We start from the raw sequence: 24,475 nt of genomic DNA, 5'->3' as shown, positions 1-24,475 counted from the left end.
AACCAATACATACTGTTACAGAGTAACAGCTGGAAGAAGAGGCTATATTTACAGTCAACAGACTTGGCTTTAGCCTCTTACCTGCCCCCATCAGTTTTTATAAACATTCCCTGACAGATTTCTTTTGTAAGAACATACTCCATATTGCCATCTTTTTCATTATACAGATCACGTCCCAAAAACATAAATTAGTCACACTTCTCTCTCCTAGGATGCTTTGTGATATCAATAAAGTTATATTAGAGAGGGTTGGGTACATTTCCTTAAGAGTAAAGCTACATGTAAGTACTTTATACATGTGATTGTATACCCCCTCCCCAATCTTTATCACATAGTTTATCTTCCAAGAATGTTTGTTCCTCTTCTAGTAGATGTAAGGCAAGTTGAGGCATGTGGTACACACTAACATGGCAAGAACTATGGTTGGGGTTTTTTATGGGTATTTTATTCCACTTCTAACAACTCTGTACCCATTTCCTGAGACATTCAAGATATTCAAAACTAACTGAACAATTAATTCATCACTTTAGTGTTCCCATAAGCATAGGATTTTACAATAGCATTTAGATAATAATATAAGTTTCAAACACAGACTATCCAGCACAAGGAAGAAATCAATTTCCTGAATAGTAGTCAAAGTGTAAACAGAACACTTGGCTAATCCTATTTTAGTGTTATACAGCACTTTCTAATCTCATATTCAAGATATGTCATTAAGGCAATGGAAAGAGAGTCTAGACTAATTTACTACAAAAAAACAGGTTATAAACAAAAAAACAGATTAAGTATAGAAACTCATGGCAAGACAAAGTAAGCAAAACCACATTTTCTAACTGGTCTTATGCATTACTTACATGCCATGCAGTGAATTATCTTATTTTTTGAATTTTATATTCTAAGCCAAACCTAGTAATTGTCTTCAATACTACCCAATTTGGCAGCCAACAGGGAATATTTGAGATACTTTGGATATAATATCTAGAAAATGTTAACATAATGTATTGGCTTTAGTAATGGTGATTAATTAAAAAGATTGTTTTGCCAAACATTTTATAATTAAAACAAGATCAAGTGTTTCTTGCATTACTAAATGCATTATTCATTTTACTGTTAATTTGCAACATAGTTGCATTATTTGTGTATAATCCACATCACTCTCCACATTCAAATCTAATCAAACATCATCTTTAAACACCAAGTAGGATCCCTAAAGTCTGCATACTCCTCCAGCTTCTGAAGTAGGATTCCTGGAAGAGATGCTGTAGACCAAATAAAATGTTAACATTTAACTGACAATCACATAAGGAAATAGGCAGATAACGGTACCTGTGGCTTGTCTTAACCCAGATTTTTATTTAAATCCTTCCCACAACGGTGCTTGTTTGGGGTTCATATTCAGGTCTTGCTCCAGCACAAACGCATTATGCAAAACTAACTCATTTCCGTAGACTAGACAAGACATACTCCTCCTTCTACTCTAAGTATTCTGCTGTTGGAGGGATCAAAACACAAATACAACACAATGAAAAGGAAGCTATTTTCACTATATTACAAACTAGAAGTTCTAAATAAAGTCAGAAAAAAAATAAGTAGACTATTTGTCTCCTTCAGGGTTTAGTGCCCTCTGACGTGCTTGCTGATCTGCAGAGATTCTGATACACCAGCAAGAGTCCTGAGAAACATGCTCCAGAATTTATTAGTAGCATAAAGTTAAGCTCTTCCTTAATGTTACTTGCTTAAAGCATTTGAAAAAAGCAGCACTGTCACAAGGGAATGTTTTGAAAAAGTTATGCCAGATCTCCTGGTAACACTCTTTAAAATGACTATCAGTGCCCTGGTTGCAAATGCAACTACACAGGCATGAATCAAGCAGAATTGCCCTGCTCTCTTCTTTTTTGCTGTGAAGACAGTTCAGAGTAACTTTGGTAATGGCATTTACCTGACAGAATCGTAAGGGGAAGCACAGGAACCATTTCACATCTTTTATTCAGAGTCTTTCACATTCAGCAGTAAAATTGAGACCCTAGTAATTTAAAATGCTTGCTACTTGGTATTTATTCATTAGCAACAGCTAATGGAGTTATCCACAGATACTTTAAGAGGGATTATCACAACAGAAGACATCTTTTCTCCCTTGAGGCAGGATGTAACTACTAAGGATGACTCTGGGAGGAGCACTGAAGGAGGCTGCTAAAGGCCATCTCTCCACCTGGTACCTGCAGAACTGTGCATAAGGATGAACGGCAATACTTTAATTCCATCACATAACCACTAAACATACATATTTATAAAAAAGAACTAGTCTAGAAATGCCTGCAGTACCTCCTGATGTACAACCGAACATTTGAAAAATACACAGGCACAGAGGTCAGAAAAATCCAACTTCTGAGATTTAACTTCCTTTTACCTCATGGTGCAGCTACCACTTTACTCTGTGCAACTTCTGTACTTCTTCACATCTAGCTACCCTAAATGCTCTCCTACAATTTAATTCTTTTGTGTTGCCAATAAGAATTGTCGCTACCTCGTGTGCCTTTACAGGATTCTAAGCTCACTCTCAAATAGTTAAAAAGGCATATAATTATAACATTTTAGAAAAAATAAATCTGCCTTTTGAAGCTTTAATATTTATAACATTTTTCTTGTTTTATAGGCCTCATGGATGTTTGCCAATGGGACTCTGATACCAGTGCTATAACATCCAAAATGCTATTTCAAGACATTGCTGTGTTGACTGTTATATTTTTCAAGCACAACAGCTTCCTGAAAAATAACAATTATGAAGAAGTGGAGTTTTTTGTTAATGAAACAGTAAATCTTTTCTTCTGCTTACATAGTATCTGAATTTCTGACCTAGGCTTTGATAGAGCAGGGCAGTTGTTATACCTTTCCCTACTTTACAGGTGAAACAATATCTAAACTTTTGTTACATAATGTCAGTAACACATGGTTGCATACCAGTTAGCTTTTAGCAGCCACGAGATCAATTGCAATAATTTAGATATCTCTAAACAACAGTTATGGATGGCTACCTTCCATATCTCTGTTTTTTTCACTCGATTCAATTAGTTTCCTCTCCAGCTCTCAAACTTCAAAATACTATTTTCGAAACTATAAAGTTTTTTTAGATTGGAGTAAGAAAGCATGGAGTAGTCCTGTGTCTTCAATAGTTGCCAGCACCAAGTCCTCCACAAATCACTGAAAAAGCAGAAAGTAGTAGCTACAGCAGATCTACCTCAAAATATGTACTTCACCTGAATTAGCTAGCAGTAGCCCTATAAGCTGAAAACAAAAGTCATTTGATTTTCCATGTGCAATGATAACTGCATCATTTCCTACATAAACATATACACACATTTTGGGGTTTTTTTTCCTTTAAATGGCTGCTAATTTCTAGGCCTCCACAGGATCTTAAGGCAATGAGCTCCTTAAGAAAGACAAAATCTTTCTTAAAATTTGCCATGGCAGTTCTACTCATGTCCTCCTGTTCGCAAATTTGAGGGCACATAAGGTTCACATGTTGTTCTAAACTAGTTCTCACTTAAAGTACAAAAAAGTGGATATGTTCTCACAGCTTTAGGCTCCTTACAAGTCATTGTCTCAATCAGAAGTTCGATGTAGGTTTACTGCTCAGCTTTAGAGATTTGTTTCTTGGTTTACCTGGAGATCATCTTTAGTCATTTTATAGACTACACCACCACAACTGAATTCTGAGTTGCTATAGGACAGGCTCCAGCAAGATAGCAGGCCTTAACTCATTAGCTCTTTGATTTCAAAGACTCAAGTGAAAGTACTTGCTTAATTTACAAGATGGAAATTCTGGGCTTTCTATCTACTCATACCAAAACCAAATGACCATTTTGGAAGATCTGGCAACAAATACAGAACTCTTAAGTATACTAATTCACTACAGTAATAGTGGGGAAGAGTAGGAAATTCTTAGGAAGGCAAAAGTGACCAGGTGAGATACTCCATTGTACTTGGATGTATGAAAAGGAAAATCACTGACACTAACATCCATTCCATTTCACACCAGCATCAAACTTCAGGAGTAAGCAAACCTAGACTACAAGGGCAATATAAAAGGCTTTTGGTTAAGAAAGAGTGACTCTCTAGGAAAATAAAGGGAAGAAAATATGAAGGGAAGTCTTCCCACACTCTGAAAAGAGGAACTGGCAGCACACAAATATTTCATTAGTCACTCATACTATCATTTTTCCCACTCCCTTTCATTGCTTCTGCTGTAAAGACTCACCAACAGTCTAGTTTTTTCCTGAACCAAAGTATTTACCATTCATCAAAAGTTCTCAAGCAAAGATGCTGAACCAAACTGGACAAATGGAAAAAGCACGGCACAGTGATGAAGCAGAACTTTAGGAGGGTGGTTGGACTAGATGATCCTTACAGGTCCCTTCCAACACTTACTATCCTGTGATTCTGTTAAGACACCATCTCAAGCTTAGAAACAGGATGCATTAGTTGAAGCAGCATAACCTAGCTCTGCAAGTGTTGCATTTTGCCAATGTTATCAGGGAAGGAGCAGTCAAAGTTTCAAAGCCTGTGTTTGAGGGTATGCAAACAGAGTTAAACAGCGAAGCTACAATACAAACAGTTCACATCAAGAAAACCAAACACAATAGAAAAATCTTAACATGGAATTTACATGCACATAAGATATGATAACCTGGTAAATCTACAACTATCGTCAACAAATTGTTTCTATTTATAATTCTGGAAGGTGCTAGCCTCAACAGTTAAGCATCAATTAAAACAGTCATTGCCAAGCAGCACAGTACTTGGTCAGGCTATCCAGACACTACCAAACCCACTCTAGCTGGCCAAAAACTTTTTCCCTAGTCACTTCTTCCTATGCCAGTGGGCCTCTGGACAAAAGCCATTAAGAAGGATTATAGAAAAACTCTTCAATCCTCTCCCAATAAATTATACTGAAGGTAAAATCAATCCTCTCCCAATAAATTATACTGAAGGTAAAATAAACATATCCATTTCTACATACCTTTCTTGTAGAAAGCTAAAGGTTCAGAATCTCCATTGCAAGCTGCTCCAAAATGCAAACCTCCCTTTAGGATTTTTCAAGTTCTCTGCAGAGCTCTACTGAGCTCTTTTTCAACAGCTCTTTCTTCTATTATTCCTATTAATTACTTGATCATGTGAATTAAGACAAGTATGTCCTTCAAGAAAATCAAGGTGCTAAGTCAACAACAGTCACTCTGGCATTTTAGGTGTTCACTGCTATGTTTCAAACACCATTTTTATTTGGTTTTATTTAGAAAATCCAGAAGTGAAGAGATGGTCTGAATTTCCACGTTTCATTTCTGTGCATTCGTAATTCAAACCATTAACACAGAATCATAGAATGGTAGGGGTTGGAAGAGACCTTTAGAGATCATCTAGTCCAATCCCGCTGCAGAAGTAGGTTCACCTAAATCAGGTCTCATAGGAACACACACTTAGAAAAACTGATTACCAGAAACAAACGCACAAATGTGTTTTCAGATATTGAATTTCAAACCATTTCTTAGCAGTGTGGGATTACAACAATTGTTGTTGACCACTTGAAGACAACCTTGCAGAAATTAGTCACATTCACTAACACTGTAATTTAAAAGTATTCAGACATGGTTGGACCTTCTCTCATAAGAAGAAAAAGAATATTTTTACCAACAATTGTATTTGATACATCTATCTTGTGGACACTTTAGGTATATTAGACTATCAATGGTAGGTACTTGTTTTAACTCTTATTTGTGAAGCAAAATGTAGATCTTTCCAGCAATCTCATGATTTCTGAAAGGGCTTTGTTCCTAAATTTTGTCTTTTTCATTTTAAGAAGACAACATAAATCAGTGGCTGTAAAACATGCAACTGATGACCAAAAATTAAAACATTCACTAAAAATGCATGTTCTGAATATTTTAAGTACTTTGACAGTGAAAATACATGTTAAAGATTCCTGAAGATTGAATTCTGATGGTCCAACAAACGCAAAAGGAAAGATAACTACTGTTAGTGCTAACTGCCTGCTCTAACATGTTAATATTTTATTTTTCCCCTTCCACAGATCACAGTACTCTAGAAGCTGAAGGTATCTTCATGCAAATCATCTTCTTCCATTTACATGTTAATTTCCAACGAAATAAGATTGCTCAATTACTTCACCATACTCCAACATAAGCAAGCAGCATTAACAATCTACACATCTCAAGAGCAGAGTCATGGCTAATCCATGTTTTCATGACAAAATGGTGACTCAATTTTCAATGCAGTAATATTCAAGAGATGATGTATATCGTTATTAAAAGGGTACATCTCCATAGGAACATACAATTACTATATTGCTTTGCAGCTCTGCTTTTTTCATAGACCACTAAACATACAATATTTTGCTAGCTTTAAAGTATCAGTGTCTTAAAATCAATTCATTAATTACATGGACATCAGACAGCAAGTCCTTTAGGATTAACTTTTCTCTTTGTTATAAAGCAGTCAGCAAAGCAGAGCCCAATTCACAGCTAGGCCTTTTAGCTACTATCCCATAAATAAGAGGAGGTTGTACTGCCAGCAACTGTGTATACTTGGCTCTAACACACACATGCCTCATACCATTTCAGAAATTAAAATTTCTTTCCCTACCAGAAAAAGAAAGAAGAAAACCAAAACCACCATCATAAACATTTCACGTCTCCTTTCCTCCCTCCTCTTTCTCTCCAATCAGATACATGCTCAGGAACGCCTCTTTTTCACAAACAATTATGGAATTGGAAAGAATCTCATAGGACTTGGAAAGAAAGAAAAGAACATGGAGGCACATTCACATCCTGCACCAGTCTCCTAGCATTTGAGTAACTTGCCATTTCACCCAATTTAGGATATTAGGCCTACTAAAGAAACATTTTGGCAGTGCAGTATGTTGATCCATTCTTAACATAATAACCTCATTCAATAGATTACAGGGGTACACTTACAGTTTGAATTCATTTGAGTGCTACAGTAAATTATTTTTAAAGTACCTAAAATATGTAGTCATTAACTCATGGCTCTTTTTATTTTATTTTCACTTGGTCTTATTTTGTAAGAATGCAAGAAATGAAGCTGTAACAGCGGCAACTGTTCTCTCTCCAGCAGGTTTGTTTAGGGCTTTAAAAATACACTACACTTTAGTGTTCTCACATACACAGATACAGATAAGCAGCATTCAGAATTTTATACCAAAGAATTTCCAAAAAATATTAATCAAGATGTTTAGCAGACATTTCAAATTAAGGTCGGGTCAAGATTTTCACTGAACAACTTGTATCATAAACAAACCATAATGCTGAATATAAACTAATTATTACTACAAAAGCCTTCCTTGCCATATTTCAGAGATGCTCAAGAGTTTGAAAATCCTGTACTGCAAGTGACATTAAGGAAGAAAGACAATTAACACTAATGCACAACTTAACACATACACAATAGTCATGAAACATCCTGAGTTGACTTCCCCTTCCATGCCTCTATAGGGCACTGTTGCATGAACCTTCATGAAATCCTAGAGGAAACGAAAGCATTCCACTTCTGTCAGGCTTAATTTGGAACTAAGAATTAAAATTTTGTTCATAGCCCACAGACAGGCTTCCTCAGAGACATACATAATCTTTTTACATGCTACAAAAACACACCATGGTACTCTGACACATATACATACATCCAGCAAAATTACCAAGTTGAAAATAATCTTCCAGGAAATCCATAGAAGTGTTCAGGGGGTTTTAATATACTTATTCCAACTTAGTGGCAATATATGCCAAACAAGACCCTCACTATTCAGATTCCACCTGACAAGTTTTTGCCTCAAGAGAACACTTCAAAATTGCAGTCTCAATAGACGTTGAAGCATTCACACAGGAGTTACTGGATTATTTTTTTATAGTAATCTTCATTACTAGCTATAACAGCACTAAATATATGGAAATAAATTTAGTATGGTTACTTTTTTGAATTCTTTGATTTCTACAGTTTCTTACATGTAATTTATGACTGTCAGTCATCACCTCTCATCCATACACAACTGTGACAGAGTTGGGTGAAGGTCAGAGGAAGCTTAAAAGTAGCATTTAGGTTTTCTTTCATCTTGACAGATTTCATCCCTCTACACACTCAGAGTTGAAAATTACTGGAAAATCATTACGAGTTATTTCAATGTCACAGATTTGTTTACAATAATTTAAAGAAAAACACCATTTCCAAACCAAGCACAACCAACCCACAACAGAGACTAAATTCAGAAACACTATGCAATTGAAAGGGCTGATGACCAGACATGTAAGCACTGAAGATTAACATTGAGTTACCAGTAACTAGGACTGTTATTGATTCATGAGACAATGGATTACAAAGAAGAGATCAACAATGCCTGCATTTGATTTGCACCTTTTGATCTTACAGGAATGAATGAAGTGTAATGCTGAGGGTACAAAAATAAGCATATGTTAATAGCACCTCATGCTGAAATTACCTTACCTGCATAACCCATCTTTTAGAAATAAACTGCAGTATAGTAGAAAAAAAAACCCCACTCTGTTATTAAATGCATTAAGACACTAAGACTATTGCTGAATAACTACCCATATTTTCAGCTTTTCAGTATTGTCCCTTATACTTAGCACAGTACTTCTCCAGTAGTTGCACAAGCAACAGCACAGAAGTTCAAGTCTTGATTACACATGAAGAAATCAGAACCCTGAAAAGTTCCTGCTGGATATTCATGCTAATTAAAGCAACAACAATATTAAAAAGACACAAACAGAAGGTTGGACAAGTACTTAAGTCACATAAAAGCTTGAAAAATTTGCCTGGCCAAGTGGTTTAGCACACTTAAACAGCAGGTTATAAAACATCCTACAATCAACTTCCAGTTGTTACCAAATCGTTACCAAATCTATACCTTTCGAGAAATACTATCTACATTTCTTTTAAACACACTGTGGGCCCATCCACACCTTTCTGTTAATCTACACTGCCTGAAGATCTCTTGCCTGTTTTAGCAATTTATAAAACTGTATTCTTGTACTATACTCAGAAGAGTAGGCTATTCAAAAGCATATAAAGAGATTATCAAGATATCCCCTAACTTTCATTAAAATAAATGTGAAGCAGTTCTCTAAAAGAAAAACAAACATAAGTATCAGTTGTACCCACATTTCTTATTCTTCAAGGATTAGAGTCAGCTTCAAAACTGTGTTAAATTTTTAATCCTTAATGATAAATAAAACCTTAAACTGATTTACTTCCCACTCTCTTCTTAACATGTACTTTCAAAATTCTGTATCTGTTTCAGTTAGTACAATATGTACAATCCCCATCCAGAAAGGCTGATTATAAAGGCTAGTTTGTTTAGGTAGCCATTCTCCACTGAACAAAGAAAAGTAACTGTTCTAGACGATCGCTAACTTCCAGGAGTAACATTTAGGCTCAATGTAAATTTGATCATAACATCTAAAATTAAGAGAAAAAGATGTGAAATTTTGGAGAATTACTATCTGAATTTTAAAAAAAAAAAGTTAAAACAACTTAGGTGAAGTCAAGATCCATAAGCATAAATTAAGAATGTAGAGCAGAGAAAAAAGTTCAGATGCAATTTCTGACATACAAAAAAAGCAGAAAAAAATTTACAGAAAATGTAATAAATTCTTTGCTCAAAGAAAGATGGTGAACAAGTTTAATGTGACTTTTCCACTCTAGTAAAGTAAATGTTCAAGATTTTACTTTGCAAGCATAACAAGTTCAGTTACTAAAGCATAATGTTGTAGTTGAAATATGATGAGGATCATTCCTAATCTCTGCATAGCATCAAAGCCAGAAATCCTCATTTAGTAGGTAGTTGCAAGTCATTTAGTCCATAAGGTGACCAATAACGATAAAATACATGAACTATCGCAGGCAAAACTCTATCATTTGCTTTCATGGCATCATTACAAACCCTGCCTGCTAAACACAACCAAATTCTGCTTCAGACACTGATAATGCATAAAGAGGTATTTGGAGGCTTGCACAAAATGAGCTGATAAAGGTTTCTACACCACAACTGACTACAGCACAATTACCATCTTTGTTAGCAAATTCCAAAAGCGACCAAAAGATAAAGCCCTGCAAGACATTAAAGCCAGAAGGGCAATCAGGTGATCCAATTTGATACTATAATTACACCGCACTTCCATCATGCAATTCGTAACTCTGTGAGTGCTTTAGAACAGGCTAAAATAAAGCGGTATCTCCAGTCATTCTTAAAAGGAAAGAAAAGCTCTTTCCATCTTAGCTTAAGGCTATGGTTCCTTGTACAATCGCACTGAGAATAAACTAGTTCCTTATTTATGGTGATCATTACCATGAAATGATTTACTGAATAATTTTCCCCGTAGTCCCTCCTTAGCATGCTGTTAAAGCATGTTTTGTGTAACAGCATTGCCTTTGGTGGCCTCAGTGCTGAAAACGAAAGGTATAGGCCCATTTTTTTTACAGTTTACAGCCTTTTTGTTGAAGTATAATACATATTACACAGTGTATTTTAAGTCTCATAAATTAATCAAGAATTTGGAAAAGTACCAGTGCATTAAATCAATAAGAACAAAGACACATTATTCTTTTAGGTTTTTACATTTAACCTACAAGCTGCCAACCCAGATCAAAAAAGGTCATATCAAGCATGCACTTGCTATTATTATACTAATATTCAAGTGCACATAGTTTCTAATTCTAAAAGACTATGCTAGCAATACTACTGTTTACAACTTGATTTACTTCATAAGGTGTTAGAAGACAGGCCTGAAAAGGCTAATTTACATTACTACTCTCTGTAAAGTGAGCAGCATTATTAGAGTAGCTTTTGGGGTTTTTTTTGCAGCATAGGTCTGCTATCTGCATGTCTTTTTATTTATACCTAAGCAAGACACTTTAATGTTTTGGGGTTGCTAGTTTCCCTCCTGTCCTCAGAACTTTCTTAGCTTACCATTGACTGTTCTGGCATTATCTAAATTACAGTAACTTTTAAAGGCTAAAACACTCACTACCAATACACAGACTGACAAATGGATCATTCTCATTTCCAGATTAGCCTGTAACATAAAGAAGGCAAATAATGAGACAGTAACCAAGATTCCTTTTCAACACTGAATATTTTAAACCTTTTGTTTGTTTTTACATACCCATACATAGATGATTTAACTTGCATATATACCATGATTTAACTTGCATATATACCATGATTTTACAAAGAGCAGCCAAAACTGTAGTGCTAAGGAATGCTTTCTGGAAATTACATTATCAGTTGGAGACACGCATTTCTCAGCATCTCCCAACAATCTGCCTTATCTTAAGTGCTAAATTACTGCTTTTACAACCCCTGAAATCTGTTGGTTCTTCCTGTCTTTAAGGCAATGCAATACCAAGCAGTGTAGCAATCCTTAGTTCAAAGCAATCATGGAATGCAGAAAATGCATCTATAGAGGACACTAGAAAAAGGTCAATCTGGACAGGTATTACCACCTACAGCTGGCCAGCAGATACAGAAGATGCAGACCCCAAATTCTTCATTGTTCTTTACTTAGAGCAGAGAGCTAATAAAGTCAATTCAGCCAACAGTAGGTATTTTATATCATCAGATGAAATGAGAAACTGGACTTTTGATTGCTGTTGTGTTATGCTCACATTTTCTTTGCCAAGTACTCTCTTTTGACTCACGTGACTTGCCATTACTGAGGGTAACTATTTTTTCCTTCCATAAACAACGAAATTAAAGAGACTAAGATATTTTTCTAGAATTCAAATGATGTAATTTTCAAACTGGATACAAGAGTCTAAATAATGGGGAAAAAAATCTGAATAATGAAAAACACCACTACTGCCCCTAGGATGCAAATAAAGAAACCTATGCTAAGCCACCATAAACTATTTGTTGTGAACTATCTTCCAAGTATCTTCTCCCTTTTTCATCAAATACACAGATGCAGGACTTAGAGCAAACAAAAAAGCCCATCAAAACTCTAGAGCTTATAAAGTATGCAAAAGTTATCACATCCAAAATAACGTTTGATCGAAACTTCCAGTTCTACTTTAATATGTTCCTTCACTGCTGTTTACTAACATCTTCAATGAGTATTCAACTACATCGTAAAAATCTCATTTACACCTGATCAATCCTCCTACAATATACTTGCATACATGATGAAAACTCATCCCATTTCCTGACTCTTGCTTTGCAAGCTAGTACTAGTTACTAATGCTTGAGATTCTCAAGGACTATTCTCTCAATTCTCACATTCAGCTTTAATCTTCCAGCCTCTCCCCAGACTTAATAACAAGCCAAAACATACGTCCTACACAGAAGACATTTCCTCCATTTCTTTTCCTCTCTCCAGCTGTAAAGGCATCTTGTAATAAAAATTCACCTTCAAAAATAAGGCTATGAGAGATTGTCAGACGATAAAGAATAGTTCAAATCTCTATGTTGGTTTTTTTCATGACCTTTTTCATCCTTTTCCTTTTGTTTCACTGTTGGATGAAACACACAAAACAGGTGAAAAAAACTTGCATCAGACTAAAGAATGAAAGCAACTCTACAGGAAATGCTGTCAAGGACAGGGAGATAGACATTAGCCCTCTTATCCTTCATTCACAAAATCTGCTTTTGATAAACAATATCTCAGATTAAGTTATTTTTAAAATCACTTACAGCAGGCTTTATAAATGCTGTAAAATACACTGTTTTTTTACATTTTCACTTTACAGGTAACTTAAGAAGAAAACAAATCTGTACAAAATATTATTGCAAGCATCTATAACAAAGCTTTGTCTAGATGTAAAATTGATTTTGCAACACCAAGTAAAAATACACAAAATAATTCACTGCAATATAAATATGTATTTTTAATATTTGAATTTCAAAACCACAAGAAATAAAACTCATTCTACTGTTCTAGAAATGAAAAACTAAGCTCAAAAGACCGTGTCTAAAACTGACAGGATTTAATAATTAAACTGAATAAAACAAAGTAACTGCTGCAAATCCAAGAAACTGTAAGAGAATCATATGCTAAAACAAGTCCATACCATGATTCAAGCTAAGTTTAAGAAAGTTATCCAAAAAACTGATCTGCATTTTTGTAGACTGAAACATTAGAAGAGATGGTGAATCTGTCAACATACAAACAACCTATGGCATACCCAACAGGCTAAAGAAATGCTAGTCAGAAGAACTAGGGGTGGGGGGTTTGGGTGTTTTTTTGTTTTAGTGTTTTCCTTTGTTTTGTGGGTTTTGGTTTTGTTTTGAAATACAGAAACTACAATGGTATTATTTGTATCCTCTCTTCAATAAATAAACTCAACAAATTCATTTTTCATCCATCATTCTGACAAGAAGGTCATTGTTACCACCTTTTATTTCAAGGCATAGTAAAATCATTCATACTAGGGAAATAAATGTTACAGTTTTCAAAGCAGACACACTCCACACTGTCTATATCTAAAAGGCTATGCCCTGGTAACAGGCATAGAAAGAGCTGCAAATGGTGTTCTACAAACTGAACAGGCTAAAGACTGAAAGATAATGGTATGTCTTTAAACACAATTACATACAGGTTTAATGAAAGCTGGGAGTTAATCTAAACAAGGTATTACCTGGGTCAGATTTTTTTTTTTTTTTAAAGGCACACGAAATGGAATTTTACAGCTTCTTCACTGGCCCAATTATGTCATCACTTCTTTCTCGTACCTTTTCCTGTGCCAGGTTTAGAATCACTTGGGATGTATTGATATAAATCTTCAGTGATATATGTTTGTGTGCATATGAGCAGAAATGGGGATTTTATACACATCTATTTACAGCATATCTGCTTCTTAAACACTTCTGTACTTCTACAGTCCACCACCCTTTACCTCCTCTAAAAGAGGGAATAACCTACTAGACAAAAGATTCTCCAGAGAATTCTGGTTACGGATATCCAATGGCCAGAAAAGCAAGGAAGCAACACAACAGTGTATCTTGCACTACCTTCAGTGTGCAATGAGGTCTAAACTCCAGATCAACAGAAATTCCAGTCAAGACGATAATACAAATAATACCTTGCCCTGAGACCCCCTAGAAGTTACATTGCTTCTGTTTCTGCTAACTTTTTAATGTTACAGACAAATACACAGGGAAAAGTGCTGCTGTAAATCACCCAGTTGTACATAAAAGTGATGTGACCACTGCTGCCATGCAAGAAAAACCACAATTATTTTTGGTCTCCATTTAATAAGAGTCATATCCTGCTCTGTGTAAAGAATCTAAATGATTTTCCAACTGCAGCAAAACAAAAGTGTAGTCTACCTGGAGATGACAGATTGAACAAAGACGTAATGTGCACAGGAGAAGAAAGGATATGATCTTTGGCTAGCCAAACAACAGAGGAAGAAGGTATTTCTGGCAATTGTTATCCTGAGGGATTTTAACATTCTGGAAAAAGCTACCAATCATGACAAACAGCTAACATATGCTCTTAAAATCAGGGTACACTCACATGCTAGATGTCACTTTCAAAACATTGAGTATGAATGACTTTGTAGTTCTCTTACTTAGCTAAGAGCTCCTGAAAGCTTAGGGGGCTTTTTTGATTGGTAAAAAAAATAATAGGGGAAAAAAAAAAAGAAACCAAAAATCCTACTAAACACACCACTAAACACAAACAGGAACCACAAAGCAAAGATCAGTGTCCTGGTTTAGAAAGATCGAAGAAAAACCAAAAAAAAAAAAAAAAAAGATGTTTCTGGGAAAATTGACTGCTAGTAGCATACTGGTGACACTGTGGGCTTTAACACCTCAGTCTGTCTTCTACCACCTTCACACATTTATTGACTGAAAAACATAATCAGAATGAAACAGTGTTGGAACTTGTCTTCTAGCACTCCTGGAAGACAAGCTGCTACTCATTATAGCTCTCTGGCATCTTAGAAAGACATGATGAAAGCCACTAAGGCAGTCAACACCTCATGATCAACATAATCAGAGACTGCTGATAGAGTTAGTATTTTCACTATTAATGAAAGAATCCAGCCTCTCCCAGTAACATAATTTTTTTTTATGTAAAGTTTGCCCACCGATATTACTCCTGTTACAGCACCAAGGACAGATTTAAGAAGTACTTCACCACCTATTCCTATGCCATTTTTCCTATCTTGAGTTTAGGGCTCTATTTTGTCTCCTCACCCAAGTCTCACTTTTCCTTTTCTAGGGTTCTTTTCTGTCCTCGTCCAGGATCTTGAGGCAGTTTATTTTAAAGTTACTTCTCCCATCAACGTAGCTGCTTCTTAGACAAGAAGTTCTTTGGGAGAACCATCAGTCTTCCTGTCTATTTGTAAAAGCATATCACAAGAGGTCCTCAATACAGTGAGGAAGTTCCACGTGTAATTAACATCAAATAATTGCACTTGAAAACTGCTCTTCGGATCACTTCAGTCCACACACCCAAGGGCCTTTCACAAATGACACAGCTTCTCTGCACACATTGTCTAAGAAATGAGAATATTCACAGACATACACTAGTAAGACTGGACAGTGGTCACTGATTTGAACAGGTGAAGATGGGAAAACACATGTAGTTCCTTAGTTGAATGCACAGAGTCAGTGCAGCAGATTCAAAGGCTCACCACTCCTCCACAGGCCTCAGCGGCTCTCACAATGGATTAACGCTTTGAAGCAAAACCACCAAGACCAAAAGTGCCCCAAGTTCAATTTAAAGAGCCGCAACAGCGTTTCTGAACCTCCCTTTTCCCACCATACTCATTTGCCTAAAGTCTCTCTTGGCTGTCAAAGAGAAGGTTTCTACATACACCACAGACTTGCAACTGGTTCAACCTGAGTAAAGTCAATACTTGAAAAAGAGAAGCTGAGGCGGGATGAAGTCTAGGCTTGCAAAAAAAAAAGTCTACCCAAGAATAAATATTAATTATTTCAGTATAATAAATAATCTAAACTACAATCAACACTAGCATAGCCACATTCCACGGTATTCTTTTGTTTTCCTCTATACAATGGGAATATACACACTATCACAGATTGCTAAACATAGTTTACCCACGCAGTTGTTGGAGAGCATAATCAATACAACCCACCCCCTCAAGAGAAAAAAAACTATTTTAACATAATACCTACATGAGTTGGGACCGGAGAAACAATACTCCCAATCAAACAAAAAAAATATATCAGACCTTTTCTTCCCACAGAACGGCTGTAACGAGACCTGCAAGTTACTGCAAATCAGGTAGTCCATCTTTTAATAAAGTTACGGGCAGTCGAGTCTTACCTCTCATCCTCACCATCTACGAGTGGCGTTGTCAACGGCAGCACCTTCAGCGGAAAGAGGGAAGCAGAGGACGGCACGTTGCTGCTACTGCCATCTGAAACGGCTGATGCTCCAACACCGCTCTCGCCACTGGCAGCCTGAGGTAAGCCCACTAAAGAAGGTTCTGTAGGGCGTCTGCCATCTTCAATTTGGCTTACAATTGACTGAGCTAGTGATTGTGCGGGGAACTGGGTAGAGCTTAGCGGGATCTGCTGGGGCACACTCTGTGCCACTGGCATACCTACACTTGTTGATATCAAGGGAGGCTGACTAACACCTTGAGCCAAATTTCCATTCTGCACAGCTGAGGCTTGCGCTATATTCTGTGGCTGTCCCAAACCTATAGAAGCAGAAGGTATGCCAGGAGGCACAGCAGAACCAGCCTGACTTGGTGCAGGAACAGTACTAGTAGAAGGTATAGGGCTAACCGCAGACAGCTGCTGGCCAGTCATCCCTTGGACTACAGATTCCACTCCCTGTGCCTGTGGCTGTACAGGTAACAAGTTGCTTTGCTGAGCAATGACCACTTGCTGAGGAAGGCCTGAAGCATTACCCTGTAATCCCTGCTGCATTATTCCTGTCTGCACAGGCTGCACCACTTGTGAAGATGGAGGAGCAGCCGTTGACGGCATAACTGGAGGTGGAATTTGGTTTGCAGCAGATGGTGGTTGCACCACAGTGGCTACGCTTCCTTGTTGCCCGACATTCAACATTTGACCACTGGTACCTACACCTGGTATTGCTGTTGGAGCATGTGCAACAGGCTGAGCTGGGGCAGCCGCTGGATGTGCTTGTACTGAAGGCTGCATGCTCTGCGTCTGGGCAACAGGAACTGGTTGCCCTGCTCCTACTCCTGCAGAACTAGGCTGCATAGCCGGGGCTGGAGTCTGAAGGATCTGCTGATGCTGAATGTAGTCTGGCATAGCCCCTGTAACGGAGTTTTGGTTCACCGGCTTAACATGAGCTGCAGCCATCTGCGTAGGAACCGTCTGCTGCTGCTGTTGCTGCTGTTGTCCATACTGCAACTGCTGCTGCTGTACGACTGGCAAAGCTTGCACAGGCTGCGCTGGCTGAGAATACGGGAGCTGCTGTTGAGCCATAGTTTGAATGGCAGGTTGCTGGTGGCCCAGAGACGGGGATACACCTAGTATATTAACTGGGGCTGGCTGAACCCCAGTAACAGTGGTTAGACTGGCCTGTGCAGGAGGTTGGACCCCTGGCTTCTGCTGTGTGTAGTTTACCTCTTGAGAATGCAGCGGGACTTGTGCAAGCTGTGATTGAGAAACACTCTGTGGTATACTAGATGCTGGAATTGCCGGAGGAGCAGCGCTGCTAAAATCCATCTGCTGCGGACCCACACCTTGAAATGCTTGCTGCTGTACCACAGTAGGTGCTCCCATTTCTCCACTTCCCACACTTTCTGTATAGTGACTCAGTGTGCTTACATTGCTGCTAACAGAACTCCCACTGGTGCTCTCCCTTTCAGAAGTCACTTCAAGCGGGTTTTGTTTTATCGTCTCTACTGCTTTGTTTACTGCTACTCCTTCTGACGCTGCAACAGTGTTTTCTTTATCATAGAACTCAGTGCATGTCCATCTACCTTTTTTGAAAGGTTCAGAACTAGAATCTAATTTTACAACCCTAAACCTTGAGGTGCCAGATGAGGGCTGCTGCTGGCTTGATCCCACTGCCCCTCCTGCAGTTGGATTAGTAACATTGTTAATGACACTAGAGGAAGCACTCGTACCATTGCCAACACCACTCAAGATATTCACATTAACATTGCTGCTAGTTCCAGACAAAGCATTTATATTACCAGTACTCGTGATGTTGCTTAAATTTATAGTACCAAGCACGTTGCTTGCCACACTGGAACTACCACCACCCATATTATTTAAGGTACTAGTTCCAGTAGCAGGACTTACACCTAAATTGCCAGGAGTACTTGTAGTGCGGATATTAGACACAACAGATGCCGGAGAACCAGTGGATGATGCAGCAGAAACTGGTGCATTTGATATAACGTTGTCAGAGCTTCCAGTTGTTGACAGTTTTCTGAACGACGGGCTGGGCGGAGGTCCTCCAGAAATTGGGGCACTGCCCACCCCAGGATGCGATGCATGATGATGTCCATGGTGGTGGTGGTGAAGATGGTGGTGGTGATGAACATGATGGGGGTGAACGCTTCCATTGATCACAACACCCTGCTGTGGGTGATGAGGCAGAAGAGCATGCTGCTGAGGAAGATGAGGCTGGTTTGGAGAAACAGCCCCAGGAGTCTCTGCCTCTTGGAAGTTATTTAAAGTCTCTTCAGAGGAGCTCCTCTCAGGTTCTCCCAAGTCGGTGGCCCTGGATAAAGAAACATCCAAGATTTCCGAAGAAGATAGGTCTTCGGTATGAGACTCATCCAGGTCATCGTAGCTTTCTGTATCCTCAGCTATGCTGTTATTAGAGCTCATACTAGCAGATATTTGAGCAGGGGTCACACTGGTAATTTGGAAGCCACTTTTCTTTTTCATTTGAGCTCCAGTCTGTGCAAGAGGTTGTGGCTGGAGCTGAGACTGCGAGAGGAGGTTCAGGCTTTGTGGAGGAGGGGGTGTCGGCTGTGGACCCGCGGATGAAGATGCTGCAGGAGATGGAGGTGGCGGCTGGACCAGCAAAGGCGGCTGATAATCCTCGGCAGCGAGGGCAGCGCTTCCAACGCCGGTACCTGGTGCAGTGGGAGCAGTAACGCAGCTGCTGCCGCTGCTACTGCTGCTGCCCCTTCTAGGAAACATTGCCGGGTGCGCCATCTTCCTAGCTCTAATGTCTGCGGCTGAGTCAGGCTGGTGCATTGTATCGGGTGTATTTTAAGAGTGCAATCCCCCGGTATGGAGAGAGATAGACACAGACACACATACACACACACACAGTTAGCTTTGCGCTCGCGGCAGGGCAGAGAGACACCACGCACAACCCCCCCGGCTCCCGCAGCGCACGGGCTGAGGCGCCTCAGCACCGCCGCTAACCACCCCCCTCCCCTCCTCCTCCCCTCCGAGACAGGGAGGGGGCGAGGACCGGTCCTCTGCCGCCCCTAGATTAGCGCCTCTGAATGTGACACTTTCAATCCTCCGCCATTCACTTTCTTTCTCCCTCTCCCCCCCACACCCCCTTTTGATTTCCACCACCACTCCCCTACTCGCCCGCCTTCCCCCACTCCCGCCAGCCCCCCGACTGCGCCTCTCCCGAGGGGTGGGCAGCGGGCGGAGGAAATGCCCGCGGCACCGGCCGGCCCCGGCGGCGAGCACCTTCCTCCCCGCGCCTCACCCGGGCGCTGTGGCTCGCCTGCAACCGGCAAAACCGCCCTCCCCACGGCGGCTGCCGCGCCACGCCGCCGGGCCGCCGCCTCCTCGGCGGGGCGAAGGCAGCCGGCGGGCCCTCAGGGCAGCCCGGCCAGGCGGACGGCGCCCCTCGCCATCACCGCTGGAGGAGGAGAGCCGCAGATACGTACAGGACTGGCGCACAGCAGGGCGGCAGCGGCAGGCTGAGCCGGGCAGGCACATCCCCGTCAGTGGCAGCCATGGAGCTGAATCATTTTGGGTATTAACGAGACGGAATAATGAGGGAAGAAAAGCAGCAGCAACCCGACAAGAGAGTCCATGAAAAGAAGGGAGGGAGGAAGGGGGAGCCAGCCAGGCAGCCTTCTCTCTCCTCCCTCTGTGTCTGGCTGTCTCTGGAGAAGGCTCCGCTCCGCACGCTCTTCCTTCCCCCTCCGCCTCCTCCCCCTTTATAACAGGCGGCACCCGTTCTTCCCTCGCAGAACCGCGCCTGGGATCAGTCCTCCTCCCGCCTGGACGTCCGCCCCGTCCTTTCTTTCCTCCGGTCTCTCCCGGCTTCCCTGCCGCCGCGGATCTCTTCCCCCGCCCGGCCCCGTCTCCTCACGGAGCGCTGGAGGAGGGCGCTGCGCGGGGCTGCAGGGGGGAGGGGAAAGCTCGCCAAAGGGGAGGGCAGGCGAGAGACAACGTAAGATGGCGGCCGCCGCGCATGCGCGCCCCGCTGGCAGACATAAAGCCCGTCTGGCTGCGGCCGACGGAAATAGGTTCGGCTCGCGTGGCGGAAATTGCCGAGCGGCGCCGAGCCCGCGGAGGGGGAAGGGCGGGGGGTGCCCCGCGTGGCGGCGCTCCTGGCTGGGGAGGGGGCGCCCAGCGGGGGTCGGGACGCGGCTGTGGCAGGCGGAGAGGCAGCCCATCCCCATCGCCCTCGTCCCATAGGCGCCCCGCTCTGCCTCTTCTTCGGGCCCGCAGCATGACTGTGCCTCACATGACCCGCCGCCGTCTCCCTCCCCCTCTCCTCAGCTCCGTTGCAGATCTATTCAAGTTATTCATCACCTTCTCCTTCTTCCCCTCCCTCAGTCCAGAATATTCCTGCCCATTCCTTCCCCCTTCGCATGGGGAAAGCGGAGACGCCTCGCTAGGGGACCGCCTTCCCCTTTCTGTCCCCGGCGGGAGTCCCCGCGAGTGACTCCCCTCACGCCTCGAAATGGCTACCGCCCACCCAGGCTGGCGGGAAGGCCCCCGGGGCGGCAGGACGCTGTCACCGGGCGGTGTTCAGGTGCCCCGGGCGCTGTCAGCGCGGCACCCGCCGTCTGCAGAGCAGGAGGTGTGATCCCTGGGCTGGGGCTGTGGCAAGGCAGGGGCACCTCCGGGGCTGAGGGGTAACGGTAGCCGGGTCAGGTGAAATCGTTCATCTCCATTCACGAGTGATGGTCTTTGTGACTGTGTGTGTATGTGTGTGAGAGAGAGAGAAGGAGCTTCTGATGAAAGCTCAAGGGAAGACATCAAAGTGCTACTCTAAAAATGATGCTGTTGAAAGGTATTTTATAACTTACTGGCCAGAATTGAGGTGAAATCCAACAGCCTTCACTGTTTCAATGCTGGCATCCCACCAGGTAAGAAAGACCCTGTGGCCCTCCTCGGAGCCAGGTGGCAAGGCTTGCTGTGTCCATCAGTGACAGCTCTCCCCATATCCCATACTGGGCTTCACATCTTGGAGCAATGACTGATCACTGAAAATACTTGATGCAGGCATGTCTGCTGGGAGATTTTGCCCCACATGCTTCTTATGTCAGTATGCACAGAGCCGCCTGGCAGGTAGCTCACGCAAGCACAAGCCCAAGAGATTTGCACCATCAGCACTGTTCCACCTCTCCCACCAGCAGGACCTTCTCCAAGAGTGCTGTCAAAGTGTGATAAATTTGGCATCCCTCCTTCCCACAGAGAGTGGGATAGGTTTGCACCCTCTCCCTCATTACTCTAGCAGCATGGTGGTAGGGTGTGCATCAGTGCCCAGAGAACTGCTCATGTTCTCACTTCCTGGTCCTGGTCTCCAAACACAGGCAGCCATGAGCTGGTGGAGTTGCTGCTTTGGAATTGGTCCGGTTTGCATGGGATGACGAAGTGTTCACAGGACTTGACTGATTCAGGCTAATTCTGTGACCAGACCATGAATCCTGCTGGTTAGGATAGTCAGCAGGGCACAGGGGAAAAACGAGGGCTTGGTGTTTGCTGCAGTGAATATTTAAGCACACATCATGAAGAGCAGTAGAGCTTTAACATGAGAAAAGTTGTGAGAGTCCGAGGTATTCTATCATACAGCTGAGTCATCTTGTGGGAGATGTAAATGTTAGTTCCTTCAGGCAGAGTGGAGATTTGAATCTCCCATGTTCAGTGTGTGACATTTAATCACCAAGGTACTAAAAAGCTGTTTTTCTAGCTTCATTTTGTGAAGAGAGTGAAGATTCAAGGTCACACACAGAGAGGGTGCATTTGCTGCCTGTTTCTGGATTTCACCCATCTTGCCTCTCCCTGTTAACCTAGCTTATGTAGTTCTCACTCAGTGTGGGCACAGGGGTGGCTTTGAGAAAATCCCGCCTTTTGCAGCCTAATTCCTTTTATGTCTGGAATGCAGATATTCAGCTCAGGTCTCCAGGTACCTGAAAGGCAGACTTGCAACCCTTGCTCCTTCCATGGCTCTAAGACACTGCCTGTATATGGTCACCTCAAAACGATTGACTTGTAATGAAGTAAGAGTCTGGCTTTTCTGAGAGGGAGACAATATCATTCTTCAAAATTGATAATCAGATTGAACAGCTTGAAGACCCTATTACCTGCACGGGAGCTCCCTATGGGAAGAAGCCTTCATATAACTCTTACGGATTTCAGGAATGCATCACAGAAGTCCCCACAATCTGTCTATGTCTTGATGCAACACTGAAATCTTATATGTGTCTTTAACGAGATACATGTGTAAACATTTTAGAGATGAGAGCCCGAGGCTGCAAGCCAACTTCCATAATAAATTCCTGTTCTGTCTGCTTATAACTTTCCCAGAACAATTTCCTTGAGGAATTAAGTCTTCTATGATTAGTCACAGCTCAGAGATGATTTTTTGAATGTTTAAACAAAGTCCAACTACTTTTAAAGCACATAGGTTATGAATACAGATGAATCTGTCTCTAACTGTAAAAATTTGTGCAAAAGTAACTCAAAGATTGAGTTACAAAGTTTATATGCACCTAACAGACATGGACAAGCCTGAAAAAGAATTAAAACAGTATTATTCTCCTTGGTTAAATGTTTACTTTTGCCTTCACTAATGAACTTATGTTAGTTCTGAACAGTTGGTAGTCTTTTGGGCTATAAACTTCTTAGTAAAGCATGTGAAACAGCCTTTAAATTGAGTCCATATAGTTTCTTCTTAATACAAGAGAAACTGAAGGAAAAATGAAATTTAGGTAACAGTGTTAACTTATCTGCATAGTGTGGTCACAGGTCAGTTAACAATCCAACATCAAGACTAGACAAAGCATGTCTGAAGTCGCATGTTTGAAATTATTTTTTAATGCTCTTCATAATTAGAAACATTTTCGTGTTGCGCCTCTTTTATTCACCTCTGAATTTTCATCAGGTATATGCTTGCACTTCTCTCTCTTTCAATTTCTGTAAGCCTCAGTCTAAGCATGAAAATGGGATTCTCAAAAGAAGGATTTTAATTCCCTTTCAAATCCATTAAGGTTTATTAAATTAAAATTAAACCACTTAAATTGATGATTTCATTGTTATTAATTGTGTTATTCAGTCGTTCAAAGTGGGAAAAGAAATCTCATCATATACCTCATTTACAAGTCACCAAACATTTCAGCCACAAAACGATTGACCATTTTCCTGTATGTACAGTAAGTGAAATTACCCAATCCTTATCTCACACAAGTCTTCCTGCTGTTTTTTCATGAGCTGTATCAATAGACTAGCTTGAACCAGAGATGGTTGTGTCTCCACTGGATGAATCCAACACCTTGTTCACCATGGTCACTGCTTATGTCTACAGGACAGATGGCCTCGCAATCTCCCTCATCTGGAGAGTGTAGATTGCTGGAGGGTTGCCAGTATAGAGGAATCCCCTTGGGTTGCATCTCCTACACACATGCTTCCCAAATGAGCAAGCACATATGGGCTTGTTGTAGCCCTTGCTGCCAGGTAGAGTGAGTGTCTGGAAGAACTCTTATTTCAACCTTAAAATACTTATTATTCAGGTTAGTGCAAGAGAACAAGATCTTCACAGTGTAAATATTTAGAGATCTGGCGTCGATATTTCTTCAGACAGGAAACAACAAACCTTGTTGCCACCACAAATTCTCCAAGGATACCAGAAGAAACAGTATTTTAGTATTTTTCTTTCTCTGGCTGCTTTACTATTTGACTCAGTTGTATGCGTTCATCCTAGCATATGCAGTAGTTTATCTTTGTTCAGAGTAATTATAGAGCCAAAAAACAGGAATACCATGGGTTTTTCACTCAGGACAGTCAGAATCATGGCAAATCATTCTGATGAGTGTTTTAAGTCTTGTATGACTGCTTTATAAATATTTTTTGAAGAACTTTAAAGAAAACAATTTTTTAATGATATGAAGCTGCCATTGTTAGTTTAGACAGAAGGCTTTTCTGTGTTCATAAATATTGCTGACTGTAGTCTCAAAGTTGATTTGCAAAGATATATGCAATTTTTTTCTTCCTTCTTAGAGAAGTACTCCTAAGCAAATTCTCACCTTTCAGCTCTGAAAA

The 24,475-nt window shown here is 40.8% G+C and overlaps 1 protein-coding gene across 8 annotated transcripts in view; it reads right to left on the bottom strand.

The window, feature by feature from the left end:
* The window catches only part of TSC22D1 (TSC22 domain family member 1), a 92,613-nt gene extending 72,315 nt beyond the window's left edge, over window positions 1-20,298 (bottom strand). For 6 of the 8 annotated variants that reach the window (XR_009818606.1, XR_009818607.1, XR_009818609.1 and 3 more), the window contains exon 1: window positions 16,338-19,195. Coding sequence is in view for 2 of the 8 variants with exons in the window: in XM_061994982.1 (XP_061850966.1) it covers window positions 16,338-19,210 (2,873 nt within the window). In the remaining 6 variants the exon portion in view is untranslated. Of the gene's footprint in view, window positions 1-16,337; window positions 19,211-19,866 lie in introns of those variants that run through there. The other 2 variants (XM_061994991.1, XM_061994982.1) reach the window with 2 other exon arrangements.
* Window positions 20,299-24,475: the final 4,177 nt, after the last annotated feature.

The sequence above is a fragment of the Colius striatus genome, chromosome 1 (genome assembly GCF_028858725.1).
Source record: "Colius striatus isolate bColStr4 chromosome 1, bColStr4.1.hap1, whole genome shotgun sequence".
Taxonomy (NCBI): domain Eukaryota; kingdom Metazoa; phylum Chordata; class Aves; order Coliiformes; family Coliidae; genus Colius; species Colius striatus.
This window is presented reverse-complemented; position numbering and strand designations above follow the sequence as displayed.